Source organism: Anneissia japonica, unplaced genomic scaffold, assembly GCF_011630105.1.
Source record: "Anneissia japonica isolate Jap-2015-1 unplaced genomic scaffold, ASM1163010v1 scaffold685_len2926416_cov193, whole genome shotgun sequence".
Taxonomy (NCBI): domain Eukaryota; kingdom Metazoa; phylum Echinodermata; class Crinoidea; order Comatulida; family Comatulidae; genus Anneissia; species Anneissia japonica.
In genome coordinates, this window is record NW_022692922.1 from 1,732,540 (window position 1) to 1,754,789 (window position 22,250).

Here is a 22,250-nt window from a genome sequence, read left to right on the forward strand (position 1 = left end):
TAAAATTGTTTTTAAGGTGGTGAGACTGTCTCTTATACACATCTAGATGTGTATAAGAGACAGGCCCAATTACCAACAGAAAAATAAGTATATTTTATCCATTATCCTTGCTGTATGTCAGAGTGAAGTAAATCAATCTTATCCGTAAACCAAAGACATCTGTATTTTTTAGCATAAGGAATTTTTCAAAAAAGTTACCTTATTCCACTCAATGATACAATACAATTTTATAGTGCTTTATACATTAAAAATGGAACGTTTAAATGCATAAAGCCTGTCTCTTATACACATCTAGATGTGTATAAGAGACAGGTATAGGACTCACTTGGTATCTCAGTAAAAAATAATCATAATGTTCCGTTCGTAACAACCTACTTTTGGTGTAAAAATGCCATTTTTTTTGTATAGCAACATTGCTAAACCCCGCAAACTCCACAAAACACAGTGCAAACCCCATCCAAACCCTGTGATAATGATTAAATGACATAGTATAGGACTCAACTTGGTATCTTGATAAAAAAAAAAAAAAATCATAATTTTATGTTCGTCAGAACCAATTTTTAGGGTAAAAAGGGGTAAAATTTAAACTTTTTTTTAGTGAGAGAATAGCTTACTTTGTTCAGTCACCTGAACTGGTGCTAGCCACTGTGTTTGCGCTAAACATTAGAGATCTTTGCATACCGTAACCTTGGTCTTTGGTTTCGCTCCATTTGCTACTCTCATTATGTTTTAGCTGGAGGGCTGAAATGCAAATTCAACAGGGTTCGTACGCATCCTTAAATTCCTGGAATGTCCTGGAAAAACGAATGAGCATTTTCCAGTACTGGAAAGTCCTGGAGATTTATGAATAGCCCTGAACAGGCGTACACTCCACCGAGGCGTCACAATGGAATCAAGTTATTACTGACACGCCGGTACCACAAAGCCACCGACAGGTTTAGCGATAAGACCATGTTGTACGCGCACATTTTTGTTGACTAGTAGAGAATCAGGTCTGCTGTAGTTCAACTGTGGGCTCTGTCTTACTTGCCACACTCGTGGGATGAATTCCTTTGCTTATTAGCACACGTGTGAAACAAGCAGAATTTCCCACGAGCATGAGAAAAAGACACCGATCTATCGCCTCTGAATTAGATTTAAGTAAAACTTAATATGCAATCAACCAACAGTCTTTACTGTGATGGAAACAACTAAATTGATTTACTAAATAAAAATATGCATAAGAACATCTTGCAAATAAAATAAGTACAGCATGCATGTTGTATAATCAATCGTAAAATTGGCAAATTGTTCTACTTTTATAGAAATAAGAGATATTATGAGTCCTTGAAATTCGGAAAATTTGACCTGGAATGTCCTGGAATTGTCCTGGAAATTTGCTTGTTTAAAACCGTACGAACCCTGATTCAAATACTGCACCTTCTTTCAGATGCAACATGCCATTGATCCTTACGCAGTGCGAGTAGGGGATTTCCCTCATGTACTGCCCATTTACCAACAGAAAAATAAGTATATTTTATCCATTATCCTTGCTGTATGTCAGAGTGAAGTAAATCAATCTTATCCGTAAACCAAAGACATCTGTATTTTTTAGCATAAGGAATTTTTCAAAAAAGTTACCTTATTCCACTCAATGATACAATACAATTTTATAGTGCTTTATACATTAAAAATGGAACGTTTAAATGCATTTATAAACCACAAAAAGAAACTACAAATAAAATATTGATTGGAAGAACAGACGTGAACCTGAAGGGAACGAATGTACGCATCCTGATTTTGAAATGGTGTTGCCATCACTACCGTGTACAAACAGGTTCCGCATAAAACAAAGGTCAAACAAGATGTGAACATACTTAGTTTTCATGTCATGCATTCATAATAGCCCACCCCCAACTTTATGACCAATTTTATGTACCAGCCTTACCTTGACAAAAGCCCCACTGTTTGACGTTTATAAATATTCTCAGAAAAGAGCATCAATTATTGGCATTTACTTAGGCAGACAGTGCCGAAAAATTGATGTCCTGGATCAGATATTCTATCCTCTTATATCTTTTCTTATTGTTTTCTTGTATACATTGGGAGCATGTTTGCGCTGTACTGAATGTATATGTGTTTGCTTGTTTATGAATTAATGTTCGTAATTTGCATAATTGTACAGGTGCACTTCCTTCTTTATACACCTAAAACAGGGATTCCCTGGTATGGATTGGATTGGTTTTATTTGTTGTAAACACCAGAGATAGACCATGAAAGTCTAGAAGAAGACTTATTTCCAGTTGGGTCCTTCTGGTGGTGATTGGGCAGTACACCAGGAGACAATCCCCTACTCTTTTCCGAAGAGTGTACTGCGTTCTTTAATGTGCACATGGGGCATAATGCACATGGGACCAACGGCTTAAACGTCTATCCGAAAGACGGTGTGCTATTGTAACTTGTATTTCAGCCCTCTAGCTGAAACACAAGGAGAGGCAGCGATGGGAATTGAACCGGGGACCTAGAGATCTCCACGGTTCAGCGCACACACAGCAGCTACCACTAGATTAGCCGACTAAGCTAAGCTGCTCTCCCCTAAAAATTGGCCCAAGTTTGTGTTCTAGGGGGAGATTCATACTAGGGGAAACTACTGTATACTTTTTTTTTCAAAAAATTCTTGTGAGTGGTCAGTTTAATGTCAAAGTAGAGTTACTACATACTTAAAGAAGGCAGTTATACCCCATTCAGACTAGCTTCACATTGCGATCGGTTGTAGCAATTGCGACACCCAATCGCATCCAATCGCAAAGTAAACTCGTGTCTGAAAGCTCACCAATAGTAGCCGATAAGTAATCAATTTCGCAATTGTTATCCGTTGCGATTGGGTGTTACAATCTTTATTACCCCCGATTACCACGGAATCCAATCACAACGGATTCCACAGACACTGATTGGCTGAGGTCCAACAAAACAGAACGACCTATATCGTTGCTAGTGATGTAAAGTATCAAAGTAAAAAGGTGTCTGAATGCTGTCGAAGTTTGCGAATGGTTGCGAACAAGTTGGATTACAACTGTTCACCACTGACTACATTGCAACCGGTCGCAATGCAAAGTCTAGTCTGAATAGGGTATTAGTTGAGAAACCTAAAATTGTTTTTAAGGTGGTGAGATTATTTTCTCTAACATAGTTAAAATTATTTTACAATAACAATTTATTTACTTTGTTTGAGTATGTTTTGTACTAAAGAATTTATTTAGACCTACTGTAATACAAATCTTCAGGCTTATAGATTTCTCAGAATTAATTATCAAATTTGTGCTACAAGAATAAAAATTTGACTCGTCATTGCCTTAAATTCAAAGAGTCTAGAAATGCGTTTCCGGCTTCTACAGCAACAACTTTCAAGGAGGATGCCCTATGCTCTATAGACTGCCCTCCATCACAACTTTGGTTTCCTCTGCGATTGCAACTTTGATGTCGCAACAGCTACTGTACCCATACTAAGGATATGCATCATATGCCTCAATGTGTGAATGAAGGTGAAAAGTGTAAGGTGAATTGACAGTATTTTTGCTAAATGTGAGAAAATTTCAAGTTTGTTTAGATAAGATATAGAATGCCCAATGGTTTTTGTTGGGAAGTGACATAATTTGAGCATATAAATCCCAAGTCCAAATTGATTATTTTAATTTCCAAGTTTCCATTTTGTCTGGGAAGTATGATCCCAGAAAATGGTACGTACGTTGTCAAGAAGTTCATACTGCGAACAAGACTTGTAGCAACTACAGTATCCTTATTATCAGAGATTTCAAGTTTGACCAATTTGTAAACGTGCAACATTTGTTTTGGAAATTCATTCCCTGGGAGGATGTCGAGAGGCTGGGAAAACTCCCCAGAATTTTTTTCTTTCCCTATATGTCTAGAAATGTGTTCTTTGCCTCTTTTTGCTAGCCATTTTACAATTAAAAACTACATACCATTTTTACTTAAGAATAACTATAGTGTATTTTAGATGTTTTGCAATAAATACAAAAATTTAGGCCGATTTTTTGGGGTGGGAATGAAGCCAGGAAATTTAGTTTTCAATCAATACAGTTTTGCCTGTTTCAAAGCCAATTCGATTTTTTTTTTTGAAAGGATAAAAGTCAGCTAAGCTTTTGCCTGAGGAAAGCCCTGAGGAAAGGCTTACATAAAATTGGTTGGAATGTAGGAGGTGGGCTTATACTTGAGAATATATATATAATGTAGGTAGACAATGATACGTGTATAAATTTTCAACTACTGCAGTTTCATGCAATGTGCAATCGTCCTGTCTAAGTGGATGAGCTGTAGGAATGGTATATATACATGGTCTGCAATTTACAGGTAGGAGGAAGTAACAGCTTTCTCTACTTGCATTATATTTGCTCTACCACGATTTTACAGTTACATTGAGCATTGTTTCCCGAATCATAAAAAAGTAACTTAGGTTATTTTTTAATTTGTTAAAAATGTACTGTAAGCATTAATATGCTGTCTCTTATACACATAATTCTTAAAATGAGAACCAGGATAATATTAGTGTTTGAGTGCATTTATTAGGCCATAATCACACTAATTCATTTCCAAATCCACCAATTCGTAATTAGAAGAAGAACCTTCGGAACATCAAAATAACTCTGCTAATAAATAATTGTCGGAGTGTCTTCTGGATTTGCATGTTTTCCCACCCATAAATCGAAGTGAATATTACTACTTCTTTGCTTCAGAAATTTGAAATTTTATTTCAAATAGCCTTTTAATTAATCAAAAGAAGTGTTTAAATATAAGTGAGAGAGTGGTGTCGTCAACATTGGTGAGTTGAATTATTGGGGAGGGTGTTGAGTAGTTAAGGATGTCGGGAAGATTTCAAATTGTTTCAAAGATTTCTATAAAGTTCTTTATATATAGTCCTAAAAGTTAATATCACCCTTTCCTACCAGGTAGCTCCCCTCGCGCAAGTCTCATGCTGCATACATTTGCGCCCTCAATTCAGCTCCCATGCCAATTAGTCCTAGTTGTCACTTGTATGTTACTGATTGCTTATTTTTGGAGTTACACAGTGTTTAAATACTTTTCTTGACATCATGTGAAAATCCCCATGATCTAAGCTTTACATAGAGATTAAACCAAAAACTAAGTATGCTTGACTCAATACAGTGATGCAAGTTTTACAAGATATTAAAACATATTTAGTGATCTAGTAAAACAAGAATATACTTGTATTTTTATAATTAAACATTTATTAAAATTTACTTCAACATATTATTGAATTGTGGAATACTTTTATTAGTTCATATAACATTTATCTTCATATGAAATATTCAATTAATAAAGAAAGAACATAATATAGAATGACCATAGTGTATATGTAACAAATATTTTTGGTTATATTTTTAATATACATTTCATTTCACTTATTCGTCTAAAATCATAATTTTTTCAAATATGAAGGCAATACAACCCAATAACAAATTACATCTGTGTAATCATATTTCCCCCATGATAATTTAAAATATATTTGTAATTTATAAAGAACTTGCCAAAAATTATCATTAATTCAGCAATTTAATTTCAAACTGAGTTTATTCTGTGAAAATAATTATGAAAAAACTCAAAGTTGTACAGCATGTTGTTACTTGGAATACACGATAATGTGTCATGACCGTCATGATGATGCAGTTGCCGACAACGATAGTGACAATGATACATTAATACTTGTAATTTGTCGTGTTTTATTCCCTTATCCATTGATTACTAATGGGACTTGAATGGTATGCATTGATAACCGTGGGCTTCCCCCTCACTTATCTGGCTTATGCATGGTATGTTGGATTTTTTAAAATTCATATCTCATCAAGTAACTCAAATTACAGGCAGAATAGTCAATCTCATTATCAGAGTTTAGGGATTGAGTTGGTTTTACATTTATGAGAATATGCTTACACTACAGGAATATTTGTAAGATTTGGACCCAGAATGGGGAGGCAATCCTCTTTATGTACTAAGGAATAGATTCATAAAAAAGTAACTTAGGTTATTTTTTAATTTGTTAAAAATGTACTGTAAGCATTAATATGTATTAAAAATTTTGTTTTCTCTAAGCAAGACAATATAATTACAAAAGCAATAATATTTGTACCAGACCTGGAAAAAATATATTTTTGTGCCTCCAACCATGAAGATGATTATCTTGATCAAATACCTCCAGGACCAAATGTTATCTGTACACTAATATCGTGAAACAGTAGTACATTTAGTGGTTTTAAGCAAGTAAAAATATTATATTTATGCATTAAATTGTGATATACAAAAAAAGAAAAGAAACCATTTTCTAAAATGCCTGCCAGCCCTGCAAATTACAAGAAATTATCACATATATGACACTTTATTTACACAGAGACCCATAATCAGTACTAAAGAATTACAAAGCTGCAAAGTCACTGTCACCCAAAAAGGATGTGATATTTTGTACATAAATATAAATAATGAATAAATGTTTACATTAAAGGAATGCAGAAATTACACTAAAACCATTATTCTATTATTATTTACATTGACATATGTGATCCAATATCACGGTTACAAAATCCAGTACCAGTACTAGTATGATCAATTATTATTTAAGTAAATTATTTTTATATATTTGATAAATGATATTAAAGGGATTTAAAATTTTTAAAAACATCTAGAGAACAGAATTTTAGAAAAACAACAAAAAAGTTCCTTTGAAAGTTCCTTCTTATGAATGTACTATATAAAAATCAGATGACGTCATAAGAGTTACACTTTAAAAAGAATAAATATCTGTAAAAAATGCTTGTTATTATGAAATACATGCAAGCATGTCATTATAATTTCTTTGCACAGCTACAGTTCAGTAGTTTTCTCTTTATTACTCCTGTCATTGCCTTCTCAGCAAGTGTCAGATTTCTTTTCTATTTTATGTCCTCTTTCATCCACTCCTCAGGTAGTGTTACTAACGTTTATCCCTCAATGTTTTTGTTGTACACTTACTGCCCCTTGGCAGAGGACCACACTGCTTCTGATCTTTTTTAGCAGCTTCTGACTTGAAATAGGTATTATCTTGATGTGGGTGCGAGAGACACCGGAGGGCGGGGGTTTGGGAGGACCCACCTTCTGGAGTTCTGGTTAAACAAGCTTCCTTTTCTGATTTTAATAATAGAGTCAAAGTATTCATTAATTTTCCCATGATGTAATAGATTTTCAGGATATTAAATTTGTTTGGAAATTACGCTTTTAAAGCAGCGGCACAAACCATCAGGGTATTAACATCCATACAAACAGTATAACAACCACTAATAAACTAACCTGTACAAATAATAGGACTAGAATTACAGATGTGCAGAGAACACTGTTTTAGTAAGAAAATTCACATAAAAAGTATATAATCATAAAATAAAACAAGTTATTCCAAAACTGAAATCTAGATTTTGTAAAACCGGGACTTTGACTTATTTTGGTGAATATCTCAATAGGATTTCACCAATGATGCGTCTCATTTCGTGGTGAGACCTCACATATGAGATAAGATAATTAGGAGATAGATAACATAGAAAGATGATGGGTAGCTCTATCTTGTTCAAATATGTAATGAGGATTGCAGTTGGATTTAAACACACAGTAGGAACATTTTACCGAGTCGCCCTGTTCACATAGATTTCTTCACGGACCAGTGTTAGTTCACTTAACCTTACCGGGCAACTTTGATAATTGCTATCAGGCTGTTCCAACTGGTTTCTTTTTAGTCAAACAGATCGAGTACCTGGTTAGAACCAAAAAAATACTCTGTTAAGTTTTGCTGTATAGGTTATTTTCTTGATCTTTCAGCAAGAAATATAAAATAGTCTTAGGGCCTACGTTTTATTTCATTTGTTTCATTTAAAAAATCCAAACAATCTTCCATGGAAAGAATAAAAACTATGACCATAAAGATATTTATTATTATTTCATAAGTTTAAATAAGGTGCTACCATACTTATTTCATTTGTGTTTTAGTATTATTATTGGAATTCTAGATATCATTGGTTCGTTTACATTCTCATTTTTTAATTGTTTTTCAATTATTTATAGATCTTCCATTACTTTCTGTGTGAATCAGTTTGCTTATAACATTTATTGCCCTCTAGTACATCAAAATACAATATACAAGGCATTTATAAACAAAATTCAGTGAACAGAATAACAGTATTTCTCCGTTATCCTCCTCCTCTGGTTTACTATCTTAGGATGTTTTAGATTCCCCAGTATAGCATCTAAAAAGGTTACGTTTAACTAGGTTTTAGCAGTTCTGTCAAGGGACACCAAGTATATCGCTATCAATCAAGTCGTATCTCTAGTGAGGAAAAATATCTGATTACTAGCGATAATGACATGTTTCCTTGATATAAACCTGACTTTTTGATTTGGTGGTTGTTGTCACCTCCCGTCAGGCAGTGTTTCCCCCCTTCAAACTCTCTAGAAACATGCCTGTTGTGATTAAGATAAACACCAATGCATTACCTCATCACAAAGCAGAGAATATGTACGTGAGGGATAGTAATCGGTAAATTGTTACCACGGTAATGCGATAATCACACATCTTCGGTATCACATTTAATGCTTCATGTGATGTCACATGAGTATACATAGAAGTCTTCAACAGGTGATTGATTGGAATAGTATTTAAAAAAAACATTAAAAAAAAAAAACATGAAATTGCAGTACAAGTTCGACCTGTGTAAAGTTTTTGTGCACCAAAAAAGCAAAATAAAAAAATGTTTACAATACTTGTTATTTAATATTGCACACATTTTATATTTATGCAATACACTATGTTAAATTTGAATATGTACAAAATAAGTTTAATTGCTGTTAACATTGTGTTAACAGTGTTGTGGTCTAATGGTTATGATGCTCGCCTTTCAATTTTAGCCTGAAATCGGCCAAAAAATAAGAACACTGCGTATGGGCAAAATTTTACTGGTTATAATAAAAAAAAATGAGTACTACTAGTACTTGCAGTCAAAACTATGGAAACTAAACTGCCCCTGGACATCTTAATTTAGGGATACAAAAATCAAATTTAAAAAGGAATCAGAAAAAAAAAACATAAAAAGTTGTTGACTTTTACCAAGTTGCCAAGAATAGTCAAGATGAGTAGGTTTGAAATAAACCATAGTATGTAATATCTAAACCAAATGCTGTCTATTTTAGTTATACTAATTTAAATCAGCATGCCATGCATCTTATAGTAGTAGAAGGTGGTGTAGTAGTAATGTTTTTGGCATCCAATTCAAAGGTTACTGGTTCGAGGTGAAGGCCAATCACTTGTTTGTGTTCTTGGCAATGCAATTGTTACAGTCACATTCCCCCTGGGAGATTAAGAAAGTACCTGGTAGTTTGTGAATGACAATGCTATGTATAAGTTGGAGTAGGACTAGTATGTAGCTGAGTTATGTTTTATAGGTGTTTGACCTAATGTAAAAAGAATAAAAGGAAATGAAAGTAAAAAAAGAAATTGAACTTCAAGCAAAACTAATGAGTTAAAGAAAAACAATATGTACATAAATATAAAACTACTGCATCGAAATACTTAGCATGTACTCACTTTACTCAGTAAATAATTTGAGAACAATTGTTATATAATAGGATGGAGTAAAATGACTGATAGTTGGGAAAATCACCTACTATTGCTTACTTTTTTAAATTAAGTGAATGAGAGGAATCTCTCCTACCTCTATGTAACAAATTTACTTTTTTAAACAAAATAGCCAATCTTAGTGCACTAAAAGTAAATCAAATAACACCTTGATGGAGCACAATTGGAAGTTTGTACAAGGCAAGAGAACAGTTTTATAACGTGCAACTAAGATATGGAATGAGCATTCAAACGAAATTAATCAAAATTTAATGATGTTTAACTGGCTACATTTTAAAAAGCTTAATCAAAACACTGTAAATTTTTATTCATTTCCATTGTAAAGTAATGTTCTCTTGCTTTGATCCAAATTTAAAATTAATTCTTTTATTTGTATTTTCAGGTTTTTCATTTTCTGTTCATTTGATTTTTTATTCATTTAATTTTTTATCTGTTCATTTGATGTTTATTTCTGATTCGCATCAGCTTTATATTTTGTTTTTGTTTATGTGATCCACTTATGAAACTAGTGCTGCATCACTGAAGTTTTATCACTTTAAAGAAAGAATAAATAAATAAATTTCAAAGTACCTTACTTTTTTCAAATACATATGACAATTGTATTTATGTTTTTTGTCTTACCTGTAATAAGTATGTATTTAAATAAAGAAATAAATGATTATTGTTATATTGTTATCTTATTCTTAAAATAATTGATCTTTTTCCAGTTCTCTACTAGTGTTTGAACCCATAATTTTGTATACTGTATATACCTACTGTACTACTGACAATGATCTGTAAGACCCAACTGATTAACCATACTCCCTACACAATATTGAATAATACTAAACTACACCTACTTTGTGTTTAGTTTAAAATTAATTTATTAAATATTAGTATTAAATTATAATATAAGATTTTCAGTCATATCTTAAACTTAATACCACGTCATTCAACATTGAAGTTTTCGTATTAAATTCTTGGCATCCATCCAGTGTACCATCACAAATTCTCAAGTTTGAATCATTAACATTTAAAATAAGAAGAACGACTGTTTGAATAGTCATTGGGCTGACACCTAGCATCAAATTTGTAGACTACAAATTATAATTGGTATGCACAAGGTTATCTTAGAATCTTCAACTCAGTTTAACAAGTTTTCAGAGTATGATCTCCACAGTGGTTATTTTTAGGGAATTTAAATAGGAAGTAATTATACTGTAATTAAATGATAATGTTACTATTGAACACATTTAGTATTGAACTACATAGCAATATTTATTTAAAGAGCTAAATTTATTGTTTCTGTTAAAGCAGAACATAAATAGCTTTCCCTCATTGACATAATTGACAAGACTTTTTTTATACCTTATTTCGCGAACTTCTTTTTTAAAAGATCATCAGAGGAGAGTGGCAAAAAAATAAAAATAAAATTTTGTTTTATAATATTTAGCAAGTAGTTTAGCCAAAACATCCAGACGGAGGAGAAAATAAAAATAAAATTTTATTGGTGAGTGTAAACAGTGTAGTAATGGGATGCTTAAATGCTTTAAATTTATATAATTAAGAAAAAAATATACATATCTTATTTTTGGAGATTTCAAGGCAGTGGCGGGCACAATAAAAATAAAGATAAACTTTTTTATATATTTTTATATTTTTTTCTTCTTTTGCGGAGCATTTGCACTGATTAGCCAAAAAATATATTTGTTTTATTAGGTGGAGGGTTTGCTAAACAAGGTATAAAAAGTCTCACCTAATAGATGTTTGAAATCACAAAGTTAAGGATAGTTAAAATCAGAGGTGTTATTGTAGAAAGTATCTAATAAGATGATACGTTGTCAGAAATTATAGAAATATTGTGTTGCAAATTACATTAAAGCCCCATAAAAAAAAAATTCAGTTTATCACCCCCTCCCTTCATCACTTTTGGGGAAATTCAGATTTTTTTTTTTTTTCAATCAACATATGTTTCAAACAGTCATTTTTCCATATTTTTTTCACTTAGGATTTCTTGCAAATATGTTTACTGGTACAACAAACACATATTAATAAATATAAATTTGATTCAATTCTTATGACTTTTTATATTTGTCCCTTACCGTTGATTTACTTGCGAACATCGGTAAAATGAGAAAAAAAAAAGCCTCCCTCCCTCATCAGTTTTTATTCTCTGATAGGGTAATAAACGGGCCTAACCCAATACGAAATGTATTACATAAAATTGTACTTGGCACATCTATTTCATATTGGCTTTGTTAGATGAAAAGTGACAAGTCTAGTAGTGGATCCAAGATATTTTTCCTAGGAAGGGAAGCAAGTGTCAGAGGCAGACCTATGTTGTGAGGGAAGGGTTGTGATCTTTTCTTATCTATTGTGAGGGATTAGAAAACTATGTCCTATGACCAAATCCTATCTTAAAACTGAATGTAGGAAGGAATGGGCTTCCAGTACCCACATAGAATTTGTGAGCTGTTGTGACAAAATGAGTCTTGTGGTACGAAAAATTTAAAATGGGTTATTGATATATTTTGATAAATGAATATATAAGCTTTATTTTGGTGTTTAAATCATGTTCCTAAGTTGAATAAAACCGGAGTAAGATCATTTTAAATTTCAGATGTCTAAAAACATACTTGAAAACTAGAAAATCGCCTGTTAAGATAAACAACTGATAAATTTTGTGTTAGTTTTCCTATTAATTTTGAAAAATAGTTTTATTTATTTATTTTGGTATAAAATGTACAACAGGCAGCCAGATGGCTGAAAACGTTGAACTCGCATATATCAAAAAGTGAAACAACAATATAAACATGAGAAACTTTATACAATGTGCCTCAAAAACATGATTACATTAGGTAACTCAACTCGGAACTTTTGCTACTATGAAATATACATATGAAACCTATCAGAAAAAACCCAATTTTTGTCAAAATATCACTTTCTATCATATTTTTTTTATTAATATTTTCTTGAATATATCAAATTGACCTGGCATACTACAAGACTCATTTTGTCACGAAAGCTCACATTATGTCTGAAAATTATTTAAAAATAAGAAAGTGTGCATCTGAATGTTGGAAAATATGTCCATTTTTACGGTATTTTTAATGGCTCCTACTGGGATTGCTATATTATGCAGGTTTTTTAGTGAAAACAGGAAGGATGCTGTTTTCCTTCCCTGGTTTCACTTCCTCATGTCTTTTCCACACACCTTCTTCCTAATTGTTGTGCCACACTCTATAAGCCACAGTGCGTGTAGCACATTGCCATTTCAGTTGACCGCACCGTGCCCTTTTACACTGTGTCAGCAAAACTCTGGTGGTAAAACAGTAGTTTTCTGATACAGGACCTTAAGAACCAGAACTTTGGCTGTGTGAATTGTAGAGAAAAATCCAGTGTACAAACATAGTAGTATACTAATTTCTCAAGAACACCAGAATAAGAGCACTGACTTCAGCACATGTTTTTATGGTCATATTTGCTGAAATATGCTATGTTATATTTTGCATTTATGGTATGTAAATGTTTGAACTTTAAAATCTTCTTGCTCATTAACACTCTGCCCGCCAAACACGGAGATCTCTGTGTTTGGTAACGCAGCGCTTGACCGCCAAACACGGAGATCTCCGTGTTTCAAGTTTTTTTTTACGGAATCCGATAGATGGGATAATTACCGACATGTATTAACAATTTGAACACTATATTCAGTCTGGACAGTAAGTACCAATTGTAAAGCTAAAGTGTTTGTAGTTCTTGTAGTATTCACTAAATGTCAATCTGACCACATATGCACTCTCAACGCGCTTCGGAAAAGTGTTAAAATTTGCTAAAAAGTCTGGCGATGACTGATACTATTTTTTTCAAAAGCCCTAATGCTTATAAGTTATACGAGGCCATGTTTCATCTTACTTTATTTCACTAGGGTTATAAAACATCTTATTTACTGTACATTCCTCCTGACTTGTATGTTATTGGTTCCCAAGGGTATGCATATTTGGCACAGGTGAATGCCAGTTTTTTTCTTCAATACCAAAGCTGTTCAACTTTCTGAGGCTGAAGAAATCAAGATTCTTCAAAAAAGGGGTAAATTCTGTTAAAAGGCATCAGTGACAAATAATGATGTTGTATTAGGCTTTCAAACATTGCAATTTATATATTTGATAAATAAATAATTGCAAATATTGGTAATTCTCTAAATTGTCCTTTAATTTAACAGTTATTTATTGTAATTAATCTTAATTCATTGTTTTTGTAGCATTTTGTTTGTAGCAAAAATAATAAACTATAACCAACATAATATTCTCAATTTATGCTTCTCCCTTCACATGGTAGTACCATAATTCATAAATGTTGCAAGCAAACTTATATGTCTGCATACACTGCAATGGTCGGTTTAAATCACTAAGGGATCCAGAGAAAATTTTCTGCAGGGGCGGATTTAGGGGGGGCCCGGCCCCGTCCCCCTTTTGGGAGGTAAAAAAAAGAAAAAGAAAAGGAAAAAAAGAGAGAAAAAGAAAAAAATGATAGCCCAGAATGCCTCAAATGTTATGTTCGGGCATCCAGAACACAAAAATTTTTGCGGGGGAATGCCCCGGACCCCCTACGACAGTGTTGTCTCAATTGGCCCAACTTTCATGCCCCCCCTTCCATCCCCCCCTTTCTGGATCCGTCCCTGCCAGGTCACCATCACCATTTGCAATAATTACCACCTCCACCATCATCATGAGCTCAATTCATGCAGCATAGGGCTGCGCAGTCTGACCCTCTGTATCAGAGGCAGTGGTTGGTCTTCAGGAGAATATCTGTTTAATGTTGTATGAATCAATTGACACATTGTGCATGTTCCATTGAAGAGGTCAGAAAGCAAATCTTGGCGGGGTCCAAAATGTGTTAGATATGTACCGTAACAAGCATTTGAAGAAAAAGAAAAGATTAGGGACATTATATTGAACATAAACAGTTGGGCTATTTATTTGGTACATGATAAACCAAGGGGTTTGGAGGCAATCACCTCTTTGGTCTACTGTGATTTTTTTTCCCTTTGGTTATTATGGTGGATAGTAATAAAGCATTTAAAACCATGATTGTAATCGACCATAGTCTTCCAAAACATAGCAGTCTACAATATTCATGTTCTAGACCTACAATGTTCATGTTATGTTCTAGACCTGCAATTTTAATGTTCTAAACCTGCAATGTTCTTGTTCTAGAAAACCTACAATGTTCATGTTCCAAACCACCTACAATGTTCATGTTCTAGACCACCTACAATGTTCATGTTCTAGACCACCTAACATGTTCATGTTCTGTACCACCTAACATGTTCATGTTCTAGATCTACAATGTTCATGTTCTGGACCTACAATGTTCATGTTCCAGACCAGCAAAATTCATGTTCTAGACCTACAATTTTTATGTTCTACCTACATTACAGTGTTCATGTTCTATACCTACAGTGTTCCATGTTTTCAAGACCTACAATGTTCATGTTCTAGGCCTACCACATGTGCAGATTTAGGGGGTGGGGAGGGGGGGGGGGGGGGGGCGCACCAGCGACACGCCCCCCCCCCTTATATCACAAATTTTTTTTTTTTAACGAATTTTGGATATTAGTTTTACTTTTTGCTGATTTTGTGATTTTTATGTTTAATGTTGCTGAGAAACTTCATTGTGTGTGTGAAATTTCTCTTTTGAAATGGTATACATTTATGAGCCTTTGCATGTTGGCAAAAAGTGATGGTGCCAAAGGGGGGGGGGAGGCTGGCCCCCAGCCAAGTGAGACTCGATTCACTCCACTAACCCCCCTCTTTTTTCTGGCAGGCTGTATCCGCCCATGCCCTCGGTGCTTCGTACCTTGGCTGGTCGTCCATCTTTACTTTGGCCCCCCCCCCCTTTTGCTAAATCCTGTATCCGCCCCTGTAGCATTATTCATAAGTGTCTCTGTTTCTGTGTCTTGAACCTTATTTTAAGTAGTAAAGAAGCACATACTTTTCTCTGAAAAAAGGATATCGGATCAAATTTTGCTTTAGTCGGGTCTATCTGATTTGAGGAAGTCTGTCCGACTGATGGCAAGTTATTTTCAACCGAATTGCTCTCCACGACAAATATCGTTGTAGTGTATTGCTGCCCTGTTAACTCTGTGTTCTACTCAGTAATTTTTTTTTTTCATGTAACATATATTGATAATACCTGTCTAGGTTTGTTAAAAACGTAATGAGGATATTAACACCTATTAATTCTTCCTGCTCCATTTTTTTACTGGTGCAATGAAAATTATTAGTATACAAAATGAATAAACACAACATTATTAGTGGATACTACAAAGTCATCAAAAAAGATAAATGTTTTTATTAAAACAGAGATTCAGATCTGAAGCAACACATTAATGAAGTTGAACTAGAAAGGTGATATGTTAACTTAATAGTTCAAAATGTAATTGACACCAATAATAATGCGTAAAAAGAGATTAATTTAGACATCCAAGTTATGTTTTTTATATCATCAGTAATTTAATCGGTGCTTGCCTTCTATTGCATCCTATGCTTTAATTGACTTACTAATGAAAATGCTAAGACATTAAACATCATTATTAAGAAAGCATGAGGAATAGGCAGCTCAGTGTGGCACTATGTAATGATGCCGTGAATACAGAAATTAGAATACTCAATCAGGATATTGTTTTATCTTCATAACTCTGTAATACTGGACATTTGGTAGGCTAAGTAACCTACATATTATTGGGGCAAGTAGTTAAGCATGGTTTCCGTAAATATCGCTACACGCTATGGCCAACTCCCTTGGTGACGCTGATTGGTCAGTTGAATGAGGGAGCATTCCCGAGTGTGTTGGGGACGGTTACGCAGTGCAAGGATTGCAGCGAAAACGCTGTAGGGACTCTATGGAAACCAGGCTTCACAGAAATATATTTGTCATTGAATTCCTCAATTTTTTTTTTTTTTTTTTTTGGAAATTGCAATTGATTTAAGTAAATGACTAAACATAAATTGAAATATTTTTCGAAAGTCAGACAGTTTGAAAATTACACAAAACATGTATAAAATAGAAAAATTGCCAAGATTAAATTTTCAGCAAGAATTACAATTTGTAAATATGATATATTCTTTATTAGGTGGTATTCATATCCAGCTGTGGTGCCAGCAGGGGAGACATGGTGGGCATTTCCACCCCCCTCCCCCAGACACGTCTGGACCCCCTGACGACTGTAGGTCATCAGATCGAAAATTTTTAAAATATCTAATTTTTCTTTCCAAATAATGTTATTTTGATTGCCAATCCGGGTATTGATAAACCCTGCAAACCTTAAAAAACAAAGTGCAAACCCCATCCAAACCCTGTCATAGTGATTGAATAACATAGTATAGGACTCGCTTGGTATCTCAAAATAAAAATCTCTTAATTTTCTGTTCATAACAACCTATTTTTGGGGTAAAATCTTGATTTTATACTCAAAATACCTAAAAATACACCGCAAGCCTCCAAAAACACACCACAAGCCTCCAAAAACACACCGCAAACCAAATCCAAACCTTGTGATAGTGATTGAATCACGAAGTATAGGACTCAATTGGTATCTCAGTAAAAAAAAAAATCATAATGTTATGTTCGTAAGAACCTATTTTTGGTGTAAAAAGGCCATTTTTTGTATTAAAAAATTGCTAAACCCTGCAACCCCCCCCCCCCCCAACACAGTGCAAACTCCATCTAAACCCTGTAATAGTGATTGAATCATGTAGTATAGGACTCAAACTGGTATCTTAATAAAAAAAAAAATCATAATTTTATGTTCGCAACAACCTATCTTTGGGGTAAAAATGCCATTTTTTGTATTTAAAAAATTGCTAAACCTTGTAAACTCCCCAAAACACAGTGCAAACCCCATCCAACCCTGTGATAGTGATTGAATTACATAGTATAGGACTTAACTTGATGTCTCAATAAAAAAAATATATACATATATAAATTTTATGTTCATAACAACCTATTTTTTGGGTAAAAAGGCCATTTTTTGTATAAAAAAATTGATAAACCCTGCAAACCTACAAATACACAGTGCAAACCGCATCTAAACCCTGTGATAGTGATTCAATAACATAGTATAGGACTCACTTGGTATCATAATTTTATGTTCATAACCTATTTTATTAGTAAAATCTTGATTTATTGTTAAAAATACCTAGAAACACACCGCAAACCTCGAAAAACACACTGCAATCCCCATCCAAATCTTGTGATAGTGATTGAATCACGTAGTATGACTCATTTGGTATCTCAATAAAAAAAAATCAGATTTTATGTTCATAACAACTTATTTTTGAGGTAAAATCTTGATTTGTTAAAAATACCTAAAAACACAGTGCAAACCCCATCCAAACCCTGTAATAGTGAATGAATCATGTAGTATAGCACTCAACTTGGTATCTCAATAAAAAAAAAATCATATGTGATTGAATCACGTAGTATAGGACTCACTTGGTATCTCAATAAAAAAAATCATAATTTTATGTTTGTAACAACCTATTTTTTGGTTACAAAAAATGATCCCATCACTATCACTATTAGTACTGTGCTTGCGGTGTGTTTTTGGAGATTTGCGGTGTATATTTTGGTATTTTTAACAACAAATCAAGGTTTTACCCCAAAAATAGGTTGTTATAAACATATATTTATTAAAATTTTTATTGAGATATCAAGTGAATCCTATACTAAGTGATATGATTCAATCACTATCATAGGGTTAGTATTGTGCTTGGGTCATCAAAAGCTGGAGATTTTTTTTTAGTCTTACCAAAAAATCTGGAGGTTTCCAGAATTAACCAAACGATGATGCAAGATACTAAAAAAGAATGCGTCAAGACAAATCATTGGCTGTTAGTGGCGACATTCAAATCGAAAACGGCTGCTTGTTTATCGCTTCACGAAGCAAGTAGGTGGCGGATGGGGCCTACATTGAATAATAACGATCAAATCAATCAAAATATATGCATAAATCTGGAGTATTTTTCGGGGGATCTGTAAAATCAGTGAAATCAGTAAAAATTACATTCGATTGTGAGAACTGGAGATTTGTTTAAATATCGGGTGACACCCGACAGGATCGGGTGAGTTAGTAGGTCTGCATATGGGTTCTCTTAAATGAAAAAGAATGAAAAACATCTAAATTATATTAATCGTAATAACCAACATTAATATCATTATTCTAAATTATATTTAATATTTACCAAATTGTTACAGAGGTAAATATCAGATAATTAATGTTTCTAATATTGTTTTAAGATGTCTTTCTTCATCTCTTTTGTTATTCTACATTTTAATATAATTAATACCAAATGAGTAGAGGTAAATATCAGGTGATTAATGTATGTTTGTAAAATAAGAATATAAATGTAGGTGATTACTAGTTGTCATAACTAATTACAATTGCTTTGAAAATATTGGAAGATGTCTATTTATGTTGTAACCTCTTGTGACTTAATTGATATGAAGTGTTATGTTCTGATTACCCACCATTATATATGCATATTAACTATTACAATTTGAAGTTCAGGGATTTTTTAGCATAGCCAAACAGAACACTGTGTATAGGATTCTGGTTATCTAATTGGCTAATTATTATGCATGCATATAATTAATTACAAGAAGGAGGCTTTACAACTACTACATAATTGATGATGAAGGCTTTCCTCTTGACCTTTCACACTCCACTGGTAAATCTAGGTCGTGACCTTGACCAAAGGTCAGATCGCTCTTTCATTCAGCAGCAAGGCTAGCACAGTACTGTAGTATTTGAAGGCATAGTTGGTTGGTGTGTATGGCCTACTACGTAGTAGACAGGTCTAGTACAAGGTCTCCAGGCAACAGCAGTATAAAATCCTAGCAAGTTATGGCCCATGCCTATAGACCATCTGAGTAAGACAGCAGTAACATGGACTCTTTACTACACTCAGAGTATTTAACATCCTGTTTTACTACAACACAAGGTAATAGATTGATCTAATTATGCCTGCCAACATCATGCTTTGGTATTCTACACTTGAACTTGAGTCTAACTAGTAGTAATGCATTTTAATAATTTATATTTCCTTTTCAATGAAGAAAAGTAGGCTAGCAATTTAAAATTGATACATAAAAACTTTATTTTATAATTTCTGTTCATTGCATGATATTTTTTTACTCGCATGTAGTTTTAGCTCTTCAATTTATTTTTTTTTTATTATTCAAATTACAGATGGTTTTTTACTCTTTTGTGTATTTAATTAACAAATATAATTCTTTATAATAAGTATTTGCAATTAGTGTGAGAAAATAATTGATGAAAAGTTGTATCTAGATTTAAGAAAAAAAAATAAACATGGATTCCATTTAAAAGTTATTGATCTTTTTATTCTTTAGTGTCATTTACAGTATAAACATGAAAGGTTAATTGAATGATATATTAATATATTAGGCATACATATTTAAGCTGTCATCAAATAAGTAAAACTGTAATTTATGTGTTTAGAAATTGCAATAGAATTTAAAATTGTGGAGATTCTTTGGCAAGTGTATAATGCTGATAATTGTATGGGAAGTTGAGTGGATGAGTTGGAGATATAGGAGTGTAGAGTTGTTTGTTTGCCAAGTGTTTGATTGTTTAGTAGGCAAGTTGTATATTTATTCATGTTCAAGAATCCTTGGTCATTGAAAACAACTGAATACTGTAGGTGGACAGTAGAAGTATAGGATTAGTTGCATGAATCCAATACTCATTAATGAAGTAGCAATTCCTGGCTGTACGTATTATCAGCTTAAAGACTTGAAAGGTAATTTGTGACTGAATATTTAAGGAATGTTTATGGACATTTTTGTCCTTCAGTTGCCATGACTTTTAGAGATTTTAGCTTCTTTGATGCAATGATGACATTGTTGTTTTTAGTATTTTATTAGCAAGGAGCTCATTGGAATAATTTTATTGTATTTTGCTTCTTAAATATATTTCATGACATTAAAACTAGATAAACACTGCATCGTTGATTATAGGCTAAATATGTATACGATTATGTTTTATATATCTTAGCAAAAACATTATTTTAATAGATAACCATATGTACATGATATCTCTAATAATATTATATAATGTACACTTAAGTAGCGATGTCTGGGAGTTCTCCGGGCATGAACCAACAGATTTAAATCATTGAGTTCCACACATGTTGTCAGTCTGTAGAAACAAGACTGGTTAAGATCATTTCTAGCCCAACCCTCTCTGGATCAATTACAAAACAGTGACTTCTCCACACAATTAGCTGCCTATATAGAAAGTTAGAAATACTGAGTTTTAATGATTAGCCAATGAAAGTCTGTCTCTAGCGACATCGTGTATATCCTGTAAATATTGGTAACGAAAGTTCAAGTAGAAATTAGTACAGAGTGAAAAAAAGATACTTTCAAATTTGTCAGAGGGGTCTTGCATACTTTAGGTATGTTTTTTTTTCGATTGGCAGTATTTTTCTCTCTATCAGGAAGTGTTGCATTTTTTTCATGAAGGTTTGGAAGGAAATAAGCAATGCAGGGCAAAGATTAGGCAATTCTCTGATGAAATGATACTCGTACAACTTAAGCTATTAAGCCTTACACCAGACAACGCAATTTGCACCTACGTACAGCTCGGAGGAATTCCCACCAGCTTGGCATCCTAGACAAGAAGTGCAAGAACCCTGGGAGCAGATTTGCCCAAGAGAGGCATGGCTACCCAGAGGTTCCCTGATCAGTTTCCTACCAGTAAAATGACTTCAACAGTTGTGCGGCGTTGTCATTCCTAATCTCCTCTTGTCATACAAACCTTAAGGAGCTGTTCTTAAACTATCCCTTCCTAGGTTGACATTTGTGTGAACTTCGGCTACAGTTTACTTGAGTTCTTTCATATTAATGTTGCCATCTTTAAGATAATTATGTACATGATTATTGAACTTGTTAATACAATCTGGCACTTAATTGTAAAGCTGGGGTTCAGTTCAAATAATTATTATAATATCAAGTTTTGGCAATTTATGTTTATTGGTATTTAGTTGCATTTCTCAAATGCATTTAATACTCTCTTCTCATTACTAGACCTCATTTAAAAATTAAAAACCATGATTATCGTCTCCTTTCTCGTACTGCAGTCCTTGTATGCTGCCGTGACTATGTGCTGGCCATTTTTTGTAATGAAAATAAGCAGTAAACTGAATGGTTTTCATCATATATTTTTAAAAAAGCTGGATGCTTTTTTTTTGTAACTTAATCAGTGGTGTGTCCCGGATTTGGAAAATGGTGAATAGAAATACTACATCCACTGAACTTAAAGTATTTAATTGTCCTTACTGTAACTACAATTGCATAAGACAAAAATGACCTAAACAAGACAACAGAACTAACCCTACATTACAATAATCTTATATTGACAAAATAAATTAATAAACTAGATTTGAACTCGTCACTGAGGACGAGTTAGGTGATCCACCGCACTTTGACCCATGAGGAAGTGTGCGCGGTGCGAATTGAACAATATTTAAATGCAGATAATGGCAAAATACGCTAATTTAGTTTGTTAAAAAAGAATTTGGAGCAT

At 33.3% G+C, this 22,250-nt stretch overlaps 1 protein-coding gene across 2 annotated transcripts in view; it reads left to right on the forward strand.

Annotated features, from left to right (window-relative positions):
• The first annotated feature begins 13,096 nt into the window (after positions 1 to 13,096).
• The window catches only part of LOC117100519 (nuclear receptor subfamily 1 group D member 2-like), a 49,537-nt gene continuing 40,383 nt past the window's right edge, over positions 13,097 to 22,250 (forward strand). The window contains exon 1 of one of the 2 annotated variants that reach the window (XM_033240262.1): positions 13,097 to 13,157. In XM_033240262.1, coding sequence (XP_033096153.1) covers positions 13,112 to 13,157 — 46 coding nt within the window. In that variant the 5' untranslated portion in view covers positions 13,097 to 13,111. Of the gene's footprint in view, positions 13,158 to 19,434; positions 19,642 to 22,250 lie in introns of those variants that run through there. The other variant, XM_033240260.1, reaches the window with a different exon arrangement.